The sequence below is a fragment of the Sphaerodactylus townsendi genome, linkage group LG03 (assembly GCF_021028975.2).
Source record: "Sphaerodactylus townsendi isolate TG3544 linkage group LG03, MPM_Stown_v2.3, whole genome shotgun sequence".
Classification (NCBI taxonomy): Eukaryota; Metazoa; Chordata; class Lepidosauria; order Squamata; family Sphaerodactylidae; genus Sphaerodactylus; species Sphaerodactylus townsendi.
The window spans coordinates 121,452,061-121,465,370 of NC_059427.1; the positions used below are offsets into that span (position 1 = coordinate 121,452,061).

The 13,310-nt window shown below is 42.4% G+C and overlaps 1 protein-coding gene across 1 annotated transcript; it reads left to right on the plus strand.

The window, feature by feature from the left end:
- The first annotated feature begins 3,140 nt into the window (after positions 1-3,140).
- SUMO2 (small ubiquitin like modifier 2) lies at positions 3,141-10,328 on the plus strand. Its single transcript, XM_048490669.1, has 4 exons — positions 3,141-3,418; positions 5,284-5,415; positions 8,099-8,170; positions 9,705-10,328. The coding sequence occupies exons 1-4, from the start codon at positions 3,398-3,400 to the stop codon at positions 9,765-9,767; spliced, it is 288 nt and encodes a 95-aa protein (XP_048346626.1). The 5' UTR covers positions 3,141-3,397; the 3' UTR covers positions 9,768-10,328.
- The last annotated feature ends 2,982 nt before the right edge of the window (positions 10,329-13,310 follow it).

Below are 13,310 nucleotides of genomic sequence, written 5' to 3' on the forward strand. Positions count from 1 at the left end.
TCCAAAGCTTCGCCCTCCGTTTATGGGTTTTTTGTATTTTTAGTGGTTTTTGGTTTTTGACCTGCAGGGGGTGCAGTTTTTAGTCTAGTAGCACCACAATTTCAGGGATTTGTTGGGAGACTCTCCTGATGATACCACCCAATTTTGGTGAGGTTTGGTTCAGGGGGTTCAAAGTTATGGACTCCCAAAGGGGGTGCCCCATCCCACATTGTTTCCAAAGGGAGCTAATAAAAGATGGGGGCTACACCTTTGAGGGTCCATAACTGTGGACCCCATGAACCAAACTTCACCAAACCTGTGTGGTATCATCAGGAGAGTCTCCTAAAGATACCCTGAAAGTTTGGTGCTGCTAGTTTAACAATTGCACCCCTGACAGCAGGCACCCCCCAAATTTCCTCAGATTCTCCTTTTAAATCCACCCCCTTCGGCATGGATTTAAAAGGGAGAATCTGAGGTCCCCAATTTAAACATTGAAAGTGATGCTGTTTCAGGGTGGGGGAGAATCCAACCCAAACAGCATCACTTTTAATGTTGTTTTAAGTGGGGACCCCAGATTCTCCCTTTAAGGTGGATTTAAAAGGAGAATCTGGGCTCCCTAGTTTAAACACCATTTAAAGTGATGCTGTTTGGGGGTGGATTACAGCATCACAGCGGCCGCCCATTGCGGGGGGACTCAGATTTTGAACCAGGCTCCATTTTCCCTAGCTGCGCCACTGCCCAGAGGGGAGGGCCAAAGGGACTGTCGGCTGCGAACCCAGCCGATGAGGGGGGGCAGGGGCAGGCGGGGCAGGGGAGTCTGCCGTACTTGGTCTCGGAGAGCTGCTTTTATAAGCACTGAGGCTGGGGGCGGGGCTTGGGAAGGCATGACCCCACCCCCAGAACCCCCCCATTAAAAAATCTATACCTAAGTCACTGGGCAGTGCCATCCCTGACTGCTATGGAATTGCCCCTCTTTCCTGTGGACTGCATGGTTAGAGATGGAAAGTTTAAAACCGCTGTGCTTTACATTTGTTGTTAGCCACCCTGAACCCCACTGTGGCAGGTGGGATATAAATTTGAAAAATAAATAAATAATACTGGCTGGCATCTTCAGAGGTGTATCTTCCCTCTGTGATACACCTCTGAAGATCCCAGCCACAGATGCAGGCAAAACGTTAGGAACGAGATCCACCAGACCACGGCCACACAGCCCGGAAAACCCACCAGAACCATTAGCACTGGACTTTATCACAGCTTATATTTTATCTTTTCAAACACCCAAGGTGAACCTTAAAATAGTCAATGAATGCTGGCAAAGTTGGAATGCCTAGCTCTGAAAATTTGATGAGCACAAGTATTTTTGTATAATGTAGCTTATTATGTACATCTAATTATGTATTACGTACAACTATAATGTGTTACAATTTTATTTATTTGTTTACATTATAGTCTGCCTTTCTTGCTGAAATTCAAGGTAGATTACAAAATGTAATAATGTAATAAGAATAGCATAAAACCTATAAAATATTGGGATGTTGTGTGGTTTCCGGGTTGTATGGCTGTGTTCTAGTAGCATTTTCTCCTGTTTTGCCTGCATCTGTGGTTGGCATGCAGGCAAAACGTCAGGAGAAAATGCTACTAGAACACGGCCATACAGCCCAAAAACCACACAACACCCCAGTGATTTTGGCCGTGAAAGCCTTCGACAGTATAAAAATATTGGCATAAAACCGGATTACAAATTGAAAAACAATGATGTAAAAACAAAAATAATTATACTATAAAGAGTGCTGAATAAAAGTTCAAAAATTAAATAGTGATCTTTCCCATTCAATTTTCATTGAAGGAATACTTTTAAAGTAGGTGACAGGATATTCTGGGCTTGTTTAAGCAATGCTTTATATTGACCCAGGACTAGATTTTAAACAATAAATTCCAATTATTTACCTTAATACGCATTATCATTTTCTCATCTGGCCATTCATGGGCAGAGGTCACTAGTTAATGAAGAATGCTTTAGTTTCCACATGCCTTTTTAATTTTTGCTACTAACCACACTCAGTTGGTGACCCCGACAACCATTCCGCCTTGACAGAGGCGTAGCAAGGGGAAAAAGTGCCTGGTGCACTGGTGCATCCTCTGCCCCCGCCCCGAAACGCCTCTGCCTTGGAATGCCCCTGCTCCCACAGAGGCGTGCGCCCAGTGCGTCGCACACACACACACCTACACCGTCCCCTTGGAGCTACACCTCTGCGCCTTGACTATGTCGTTTCAACAACAGTATACAGAGGAAAAATAAAAGGGCAGTTTAGAAATACCTACAGTGGAAAGAAAAGAATTCCTTGTTTTGTGAGGAAATGCAATTAAGTTTAGTGTAGGGTCGCCACATAAAGGTCAGGAAGCTCTTGTATATTTGCAAATGGAGTCTGGGGAGGACAAGGACCCCATGGGATACAACACCATAGATTCCACCCTTGAAAGCATCCATTTTCTCCAACAGAAATGATCTCTGAAGTTGGGAGAGATGAGCTACGGTTTCCAGATCCAGGTTGGGAAACTCCTGGAGATTTGGGGATGGAACCTGGGAAGACAGGAACCACAGAAGGGTGCAGTGCCATACAGCCCATCCTCCAAAGTACTCATTTGCTCCTGGGAACTGGTCTCTGTACTCTGGAGAGATGTAATTCGGGGGATTCCCAGGTCCCACCTGAAGGCTGGCATCCCACTTTAGTGAGTTACAAACTAGTTGGTTCAAGGAGAAAATCTTAGCAGTACTAATAACTGACCATAATTATTATCCAGGAGAAAAGGGAAAAATGAAATAATATGGACACACGAGAATGACTGTACCAGAAGCAGAAAGGGACAATAACAATAGTCTTTGCAAAACTAATCTACTCAATGGAAAAGAAGAGAGAGATGCTGTATACTGAGTCAAGGGAAAGTAGATACTGGCACTAAATTAAAACGCTTGCCCAGGGCAACTTGCTAAGTGAACACTTCAGCAGACTCACAGGCCCAGCGGCCATTTTGAAAAGACAATACCCTCTTCACGAGCAAGATCCGAGCTCCCTGCGCCCGATGGGTCGCGCGCACGTAGGGCAGGGGCGCGGACGGCTCACCCGTGCGCGCGCACGTACGAGCGCGCACTCCTTTTCCGCCATTCTCTTTTCAGTTATGTAACTGCGCCGTGCGTTCTCGCAGGCCGCGGCCCAATGAGGATGCGACTGAGGGGGGAGGGGAAGGCATTGCGTGCGCGCACACGCCAGCTGAGGCGCGGCCCCGCGGCAGTGCGTGCGCGCTCACTCGCCCCCTCCCCCAGCCTTTCTGCCTCGGCCGCCGCGATCGCCTTTTCATCTTTCGGTTTCCCCCCACTTGCGGTGAGGTGTTTGGAGCGGACCGACCCCGCCGACTCGCCATGGCCGATGAGAAGCCCAAGGTGAGCGCGGGAGGTCCGCGGACCGGCAGGGATGGAGGGGGGGGGGGCGGTTAGGAAGGAGCGCAGCGCTGGCTCCCCCGCGCCGGTTCTTGCGCGCCATTTTCCTCCCCTCCCCCACCTCGGCCTCCGTCTGGTTCTTCTCGGGAGCGGAAAGCGGGATCCCGGGTGGCTGGAGCGGATCCGTTTTCCCTGCAAAAGAGAACCTGCCTTCCTCTTGCGAGGGATCGCCTCTCTTGCAGCGGGACAGCCTTTTTCGCTTTACTTCCCGGCTGCGAGGGGGAAAAAAACATGCGCTGATCCTGTGCCACTAACGACTGATATGTGGAGTAGGCCTTTTGCGGTCCATACGCGGATACATTAAGGCGGTCCCGGCGGAGGTTCCCCACTCCAGCCGGGGCCCTTTTGCTGCAGGTGGGCCGGCCTCCCTTTTCTTTCCGCGCCTCGTTTTAAATGCGGCTTTGGAGGCGCCAAATCCTCGCAAGAGCTTTCCTCTCGCCTCCTGCATCCAGGCCTCCTGCGTTGGGAAAGGGCCGCGGCTTGAGCCTGTGGGGTTTTCAGAGGGGCTGGAGATTTATGGAGTTTGCTTTGTGTGCGTGGTGCCGAAAAGATCGTGGTTGTGTGTTTTCCGGAGAGCCTGGTCGTGGCGTGCATGCTGCTGCGCTGGGAAGGGTAGGGGGGAGTGCTTTGCAGTAGGCTTACAGAAGAGTTTTCCACACCATGGAATTAGTAGGAATGGTCAACAAGTCGGGATTTTTGTGGCGGCCTTCCGCGAGGACTGTAATAACGGGTGTTAAAAGGCTGCCTTTTGACCTAGGGCGCCATATATTTTTCCTACCCACCCTGGTCTCTCTCTGCATTTGGGGGAGGGGTAGTTTCATTCAGTCCCAGTTCTGCGAATTATATATTGTTGAAAGTCACCATACAGACTTGCAAAGGTACTCTGGCAAGTCCATCGATATAGTATGGTTGTTTTGAATTACGCATGGACTTTATTGTTAGGAAAAGTTCGAGAGCTCTTTCTTACGGGTGTCCAGTCTCTTATAACCTGATTTGAATGGACCATTTAAAAATAAATCAAAATCTGGAGCATTTAGAAAATAAATCCTGAATACGAAGTTTTCTCAGTTATTGGCTTACAGAGATTACTAACATAAGCATCCTAGTTTTATGCTTCCAAATGGGGATAAAGTGTAAAATAAATATGTTGGCTTTCTTTTTTTTACATACAAATGGGGAGTGGTGGTGTTTTTCTTTATTGCCCATTTGAGAATAAGTGTTTCAGAGTTGTATATGCTTAACAATAATAAGTGAATGTTTGGCCCTGCTCAAATAAAGGAGGAGACGTGGTAGTAATTAGCATGTTTGAAGCTAAAGCTCCAGAAATAGATGTCGTTTTCTGTACAAGGATAAAATTAACTCTCCTGCCGTTCTCAACTGCATCTTACTTCCTTAGCCTTTTAAAAACATTTTCTCCTGTGAAAAGTCAGGATGACTCTTTGTTTCAAATGTTCATCATCTAGTAAGTAGTGCTGTAATTAAATGAAGGTAACCGCTTTTCGTTGTTGGCCATGATTTGTTATTGCAAATATTATAAAATAAGAAAATGAAATTTAGTATTTTTATTCCAAACACGGAAGCTTATTGCAAACACAGTATCTTAATTATTTAGTTGTGCACCTTGGTGCATTGTTACTTGATAGTAGTCCTCTAGAACTTCGTTTACAGGTTTGTAAGTATTGAATGGTATTTTGGGGGTTGAGCTGTGGTTTTGTTCTTCAAGTTTGATTAATGTGGTACCCAACCTGAATGTGAAGGTATTTCTTAGGTGGAATAACTTGTCTTTAAAATGATATTTTCTCTTGCAGGAAGGAGTGAAGACTGAAAACAATGACCACATTAATCTGAAGGTTGCAGGGCAAGATGGATCTGTGGTGCAATTTAAGATTAAAAGGCATACACCACTTAGTAAACTAATGAAAGCCTACTGCGAACGACAGGTGAGGTGGCTATATGAGTGCTCAGAAATATGGTTTGAAGCACCTTCATGCTATTGAAGTAAAGCATCTTAATCCTGCAATTTCACACCAAAACCTTTATATTTAACATATGGGTAGCCATTTGTACAAATCTTCTCCTTTCCTAAGGAGAAAAAACAGGAAATTGGCAAAACCAAAAATGTGTCATCTTTATATAGCCCTCTACCCAAGGTTCTACTGTTAGAAGGTAAATTTTACACTGTTGCTTGAGGTTGTAAGCGGGAAGCATGGCTGAATGTTAAATGCTGATAACAGTAACCTTAGGTCCTCTGGTATTAGCTTCTGGATTCTAATTATTCTGTATTAACAAATTGAGATAGTAACAGCTGTGTTGGAAATTGGAAATATTTGGTTTTAAGCAAGTGAACCAATATCTTCATATCAGTTGAGAGATATATGCAAGCAGTTTTGCCTTCTGTAGATGAGGCACCTTCACCTGTAAATGAGAGAAAATATTAAGTGCCAGGTTGCTGCAGTGAAGAACATTTGACTTCTTAAAACATCTTTTTTTCTGAAACAGTTTTTTTCAGAACCACGTTAGCAGTATTTTGGTGGAATGTATAAAATCTAGACATTGTCACTTCATAGTCATCCTGTGACATTGAGCAATTCATGATATTCATTTTCTTCATTTCTGGGTTTGAATTAACCATAAACGTCTATGGAGAGTTAAGGATTTTTCAGTGGAGTGCTGTAAAATAATTGCTTGCATATGTATGTGAATGAATTTAAGCTTTCCTTTGAAGATGGTCTGGTCTGTAGAGGTTATTCTTTCATACTGGACTGTTTAAAACATCTGTATTCCAACAAGAAAGGATTTGTGTATTCATGCGACATTTAGTGAGTCTGCAGAGTTAGCTCTATTGTCCAAGTTAGTGTTACCTTGATCAGCGTATCTCATTTAGATTTACCAAAGTTAAAGTATTACATTGTGTTCAAGTTGTCAGCAGTAGCTGTCTTACTTTTGTAATGAAGGCCTGTGGATAGGCTCCACCCTAAGAGGCTAAATGTGTAACTTTCAGTTACTTGTGACTGTTTGGGGTTTTTTTTCCCCCTACAGTATAATTTGGCTAAACCATGTACTGGAAAAGGAATAATCTCCTTCCTAATATGTATCTGTCCTGGATAGCAGGCTGTGTTTTTTGGGCATATCCTTTGGATGGAAGGGAGTATGCTGGTGACTGTGAGGTCCAAATGTAAGGATGTGCTCCTCTCACCCCCTACAGGCTTCATAGGGAGTGCTGTGTCCAGGTTACGTTGCTCTGTGCTTTGAAGATGCTCCAAGTGCCTCAGAAGCATAGCTCCCCCCGCCCCGCCCCCCAGTTTTACATTCTGTCAACCTCTGGTTCTGGTGATAGCTGATGCCAGATGTGCTGCAAAGTTAAGGGTGAAATACTATGAAGAGTAGACTAAATGTAATATTTCCTGAGCCAGTTGTCTTGCCTATGCTGGGATCAGTTGAGGTTCTGTTTGTTCCATGATTGGAATAGGTGGGAGCAAGGGCCAGTATATTCTTTTCTGCAGTAGGAATGCTTGCATATGATGAGATTGTCATCTCGTCTTTACATTGTGGCAGTAGCTTGTTTAAATGTCACAGGAAAAATACTCAAGGATAAACATTAGGTATATTCTTCATTATGCATAAGAAAAGGTATGGTTCCACAACTTCTTCGATACTTAATGCAGATACCATATTTAGGACACAAACATTACCCTCTACTATTGTAACCCAGGCTAGGTAATACATATTCTTGAGCAAAACGAAACCTGTTCATTTACATGTTACAAGCAATATGATTTTTTTAAAGCCCAATTTTTTTTGTGGGTGGGGAGGAACTGTTAATTAATATAAAGTTGAAAAACCTTTTGTTCAACAATGCTTTTGGCCTCATTCAGTGGCGTATTTGCCTAGGGACAGGGGGCACCCTCTGTCCCCCGGTGCCACTGATCTGGTCACGTGGGGGGGGGGCAAAATCAGCCCCCCACATATACAGGAAGACGGCAAGGCAGCAGGAAGTCCTGCTGCCTTGTCATCTTCTGGTGCCCTCGGCCCCACCCATGTCGTCATCAACATGGATGGGGCCAAGGAAGCCAGAGAACTCCCCCAAGCCTCACCCGGCTGCTGGCTCCACTTCGGAGGGAGTAGGGCCGAAGTGGGCTTCGGTGTAGCGGGGGGATCTCAGAGAACAGATGTCTCTGGGTGCCATTTTCCTCCTGTACGCCTCTGGCTTCATTAATATTCTGGTATCAACACATGTGGCTTCAGTATTGCAGAAATAGTTGTTTGTCTGGTATTCATTGTGGAGGAGTCCTATTGATTTGGGAAAGTTGTTAGATGCTACCTTCTGAAACTCATCACCCCAAGTGTTCTTTCTCTCCAATGTTTTTTGGTTGCTGAAATCTTTCCTCTTAAATCACTGCTTCTGGTTTTAATGTACCTGTTCTAGCATCTTCTAGATTGTACCAGTAGGGGCAGTGCTGAGTAGCTCTATTGGATATATTTACCACTGAATCCCCCACTACTTTTTAAATTTACTATAGAAGTGGTCTTCAAGGTTAGGAAAGTAAGTTTTAATGCTTGGTGATTAGCTGTTCTGCTTTACTGGACAATGTTATTATTGTTTTTCTTTTATTCTTTGTGTAGGGTTTGTCAATGAGGCAAATCAGATTCCGGTTTGATGGGCAACCAATCAATGAAACAGACACGCCCGCACAGGTAAAAACTGCAACTAAAAGGTTTCTACTGGAGTGAAAAGTATAAACAGGGTAACAAATATTGACTAAGAAATTGTTTAATAATGACCTTATTAACTGTGATGTCACTATAGTAATTAGAGTATTTTAATTTGTAGACTGAAATATGTAACAGTATTTTATATAGAGCAGTGCTTTGATTTTAATAATTTAAGTGAGTGTTAGAATGTCTTGTAATTTAATCTGCTATAAATTGTCCAAATTACCTGGAGTAGTTAGGCATACTGTAAGAACTATGTGTTCTGGTGTAGGTTTTCTGTGGCTGTATTTTGTTCAGTTTATGTTTAATATCAGTAATCTTGTACATTAACTGGTTAAATCAACATGTTGACCAAACTACATGCAAATCAGAATTTATGGTGTTACTACACCTTCTAAAAAGAAAATTACTAGTGTTGTAGTAGTTTTGAACTAATTATCTGAAAAATGTTACTAAAGTTCAGGTAAAATTGCCCAACTGACACTTCGAAATGAAAACTAGGTATCATCTTTTATGTGAATTTTGGTATCAGGCTTATGGAAAGTTCCTATGTATTGCAAATTATATCCTCTGAAGTTTATGTCATTGCATCCAGCTACCTTGAACTCTGATCATTGGCTGTATGTTTCAGTGACTAATTAAAAGAAGAGGAGGGGTTTGGGTTTGTATCCCGCCTTTCTCTCCTGTAAGGAGACTCAAGGCGGCCTACAAACTCCTTTCCCTTCCTCTCCCCACAACAGACACCTTGTGAGGTAGGTGGGACTGAGAGAGTTCTGAACAAATTGCAACTGGTCCAAGGTCACCTAGCAGGAATGTAGGAATGTGAAAGCAAATCTGGTTCATTAGCTAAGACTCTGCCACTCATGTGGAGGAGTGGGGAATCAAACCTGGTTCTCCAGGTTAGAGTCCACCTGCTGTTAACCTCTACACCAATCTGGCTCTCCTGTAGCAAACAGTTCATGCCAGTAATAGAAACGGGGACTTCAGAAATGTGGAAGTTGTATTTTGGTAAACAGCATTGTGCTAAGATATTTGCTTGCTTGCATATATTTATTCTGCAGTTTGCAGACCCCTCCCTTTTTTTTATCTTGCCTCTTCCTATGGACATCATATGGTTATGCAACATATATCAGGTTTTACATGACTGGGAGCTATATTTACTTCATTTATACCCTACCTTTCTCCCCTGTGAAGGTCTCAAGTGCTTACATTGTTCTCTTTTATATTTTGTTTTCACAACAGCCCTGTGGAGTAAGGTAGGCTGAGAGTATGTGACTGGCTAAGATCACTCCACAAGCTTACATGAAAGAGTAGGGATTTAAGTGGGGTCTGCCAGATTCCATTCTGTCACTCTAACCACTACACTATACTGGCTCTGTAGTATTGCAGCCACAAATAATGTTCTACCCCATAATGTATTGGCCTTGTATTTTTTCTAGAGACACAGTGAAAAAATACAAAGGCTTGGATGCATTGCTTATAACTGAGCTGACTTTTTTTGTGTTTTCTCGTGCAGTTGGAAATGGAGGATGAAGATACAATTGACGTGTTCCAGCAGCAGACAGGAGGAGTCTATTAAAAGAGAACCAAACTTGCTTTCCCACAGACAACACATTCACAATTAGAAAACGAGACTTGGTTCAGCCACATCCTGACTACTGCAGTATAGCTTTCTCTCTTCTTTGATTTCTTTTCCTATTCCTTCTATTGTACATAAAGTAACTGGTGTATGTGCACAGACATGCATATTTTTTTTAACTAAATGGCCAATGGTATGTTTTGATCAACATCGTATGGAGATGGGGTGGTAAAAACAAACTGGTCCGTGAAAATGCCCCACTTCTCCACTAGTGGCATGCTCCTTTAACTTTTATCTTTATATTCCAGTAAGTTATTTTGCTCTCATTGTTGGAAAAAAACAAAAACCTTGCATACCTTATTTGATTGGATAATTTCAATGTTTTTCTTTTATCATTGTACAACCAAGGACGATTTTATAACTTTTTTGTACGTAGCTGTTACATGTAGAGCAATCTGTCTTTAAGTAGGGATAAATTACTCTAAACAAAAATGATCTTGGATAGTTTTCCCTTCAAGTAAAGCGTCTTGTTGTTTAAATAAACTTCTTGTTTAAAATAAACAGTTTTTTATTTTTTTCTGTTTTATGGTAATATTTCGCTCTGGACTTGCTCCTGTGGCAGACAAATTCCAGTAGTTGTTTGCTCAGCTTTCTGCAAAATGCACATCTAATAGTGGTGTTCTCTATTTCAAGGGAAAATAAACCAGAGACAGATTAACTGGCCTTTGTTTTTAAGGGCAGCCTTTCTTACACTGGTGACCTTTGCAAGAAATACCAGAGTTTGTAACGAGAGTGGCCAGACTGAAATGTTCTTTTTGTTTACTTGATACTAAAGAAAAGCAGTTTATATGCACTTCTAAATTACTTCATAGTTAGGCAGCTATTTTGGAAATTTTCAGATGCCATAAATATGGAATAACCAAGTAGCCTGTAAAATCAGCAGGACTGTTTTTTAGAGACTGCTGCTCAAATACATTAATTCAGAAGGCATTTGGACCTAAAATTTTCAATGTAGCTCTGGACAGGAGGAGGTAGGAAAGTTAAACCTTGTAAGTACTGTAGGCCATTCAAGACTTCCTAAGCATCTCACATGTTATTTTAAACAATATAAATTGTCCACATTCCCAGTCGGTGGCAACATGTGGAAAGGACAACATGGCTTATCAGTTCCTGGTATGTGTACCGCTGGGTACCCTGCTAGTTGGAACCTCACACAAGGTGACAGTTTTGCATTTAATGTAAATGCTGGGTTCATGGTGACTTCTGCCTTGCCATCTACAATGAATGCTGTACAACAAATTTCCATACTTTTAGCTGCTGCCTTAGTCATAGCAGAGCACGTGGAGGTAAACGCCTAGTTTACAACTATTTTGTCAGATCACTGTTTTAAAGTGAATCTGTTTGATGGGAAGTAGGTGTACTGGGGTGTTTTTGGAGGCTCCTTGACATTAGTTCTTGCTTCTCAACTGCTTAATTTAATTAGCATGGTGCATGCAAGTATGCAAACTCATTCCTGATACATAATTCCAGAAGGGAAACTTGTGTTGGTCAGCAGTGGAATGAAGGCATCAGAAACTCAATGATGGTAGCAGCCTACCTCGTTGGTTGTGTTGTGCATATTGGAAAAAAGACTGCTGTGCAAGGAATAGGAACCAAAGAATGAAATGTCATGCAAGTGCATAGGATGCTCAGTGGATTGTACATGCTGCTTCTTTGTCTCATCCTGAGAGTTTGAGGCTGGAGTGAATGCCATGACTGAAATAAAGGACGATAAAGGCATAATTTTAATTCAGTGTACATGAAACAACATGCTGAGTACTGGCTATTTCAGTCCAGTTATATTTAGTGGGACGTACCCTGTTTCCCCGAAAATAAGACATCCCCTGAAAATAAGACGTAGTAGAGGTTTTGCTGAAGTGCTTAATATAAGGCATCCCCCGAAAGTAAGACGTAGCAAAGTTTTTGTTTGGAAGCATGCCCACCGAACAGAACAATAAGACATCCCCTAGAAAAATAAGACATCCCCTGAAAATAAGACATAGCACATTTTTAGGAGCAAAAATTAATATAAGACACTGTCTTATTTTCGGGGAAACACGGTAGCCATGACTTAAGGACTGTGCTTCTCATTGGTGTGCAGATTCTTTCCTTGTGCTAACTGTGGGTCTGTAGTAGCAGCTAGAAATATATTGCATGATTTTTCCAGCAGGAAAAGCCAGAGGAAGCTGTGAAACATTTGGTTTGGGGCCGATTTGACCCAGTATGATGAAGGGGAAAACTTTTTTTTGCCCAAATGGGGATTAGCCGGATCAGAAAGGTGAGAGTAAAGTAGAGCAGGATAGTGAAGAGGTCCAAGAGCCAGAGTGGAAAAGACACATGCCAGATATATCTTGAGAGAGAAACACAGTGTGGAGGCATTTCTGTGCAAATACCAGAGGCCTCCTACCCAAAATGTAGGAGTTGAGTGCTCAGTTTTAAGGAAAAACATTGTGAGCATAACCTGGTAGAAGGGAGGGAACTGGTGTGCTGGATGTGTTGCTATGTCTGTCAAGAAGGGGATAGAATCTAACAAATGGAAACCTTAAAAAGAGCCAACTTCACAGAATTGCTGTGAGTGACAATAGCAGACCCAAAAGTAATTTAGTACTGGGGATGGGCTATCAATCCCCTGACCGAAAGGCTCAGGGAAATCTTGAAATGAAAAATGAAATCAAGGAGGCCTACAATGGAGAGGAAGTTGTAATAGGCAATTTTACCCTCATATTGACTGGATAAATGCATGTTACAACCACACCAAAGAGGAAAAGTTCTGATACTTGAAATGATTATTCACTAGAACAGCTGGTCATGAAACCAAATAGAGTAGTTCCTGAACATCTGGAGAGCCGCAGGTTCCCTACCCCTGAAATAGAGGGGAAACAACCTTGGGCTTAAATCTTCCATAGAGCTGCCCAGATGTGGAGGCTATTGAACTGATTAGAAACAGTGATCACAAAGGCATCAAATTTAATTCACATGTATGTGGAAAAATAGCAGGGAACTGCAACACAGTTATACTGGACTTCAAAAGAGGAAACTTCTCTAAAATAAAAAAATGTAAGAAATGAAGTTGAAAGCAACAGTCGAGAATCAAATCTCTTGAAAAGGCTTAAGTGTTACTCAAAACATCAATATTAGAGGCTCAAGTCAGGAAAGATAATACAAAGTCTCAAGAGGTCACCAGCATGGTTAACAAACAGGGTGAGAGAAGCCATTACAGAGTGGAAGAAGTTTCCTTCAGAAACTGAAAGGCTTACCCAAATGAGCAAAACAAAAGCCATTGCTTACCCAAGTGAGGAAAACAAAAGCCATTCACAAAGGAAATGCAAGCAGGAACGTAAAAAAGGACTTTGACGAGCATATCGCTAATAGCATATCCTGCTGCGAGTCCTGCTGCATTCAGTGACATCCCTAAATGCACCTAGACTTGGCCAATAAACTCACATTCATAAATATACAACACAGCTTTATTAAAATTCAAAAGTTGTTAAAACCAACAGGATG

Bases quoted from the DNA above. Each gene is read 5' to 3' on its own strand.
- SUMO2 (XM_048490669.1), top strand. From the start codon at position 3,398: ATGGCCGATGAGAAGCCCAAG. The intron at 3,419-5,283 runs GTGAGCGCGGGA...TTTCTCTTGCAG, and splicing joins TGGCCGATGAGAAGCCCAAG to GAAGGAGTGAAGACTGAAAA. The intron at 8,171-9,704 runs GTAAAAACTGCA...TTTCTCGTGCAG, and splicing joins AAACAGACACGCCCGCACAG to TTGGAAATGGAGGATGAAGA.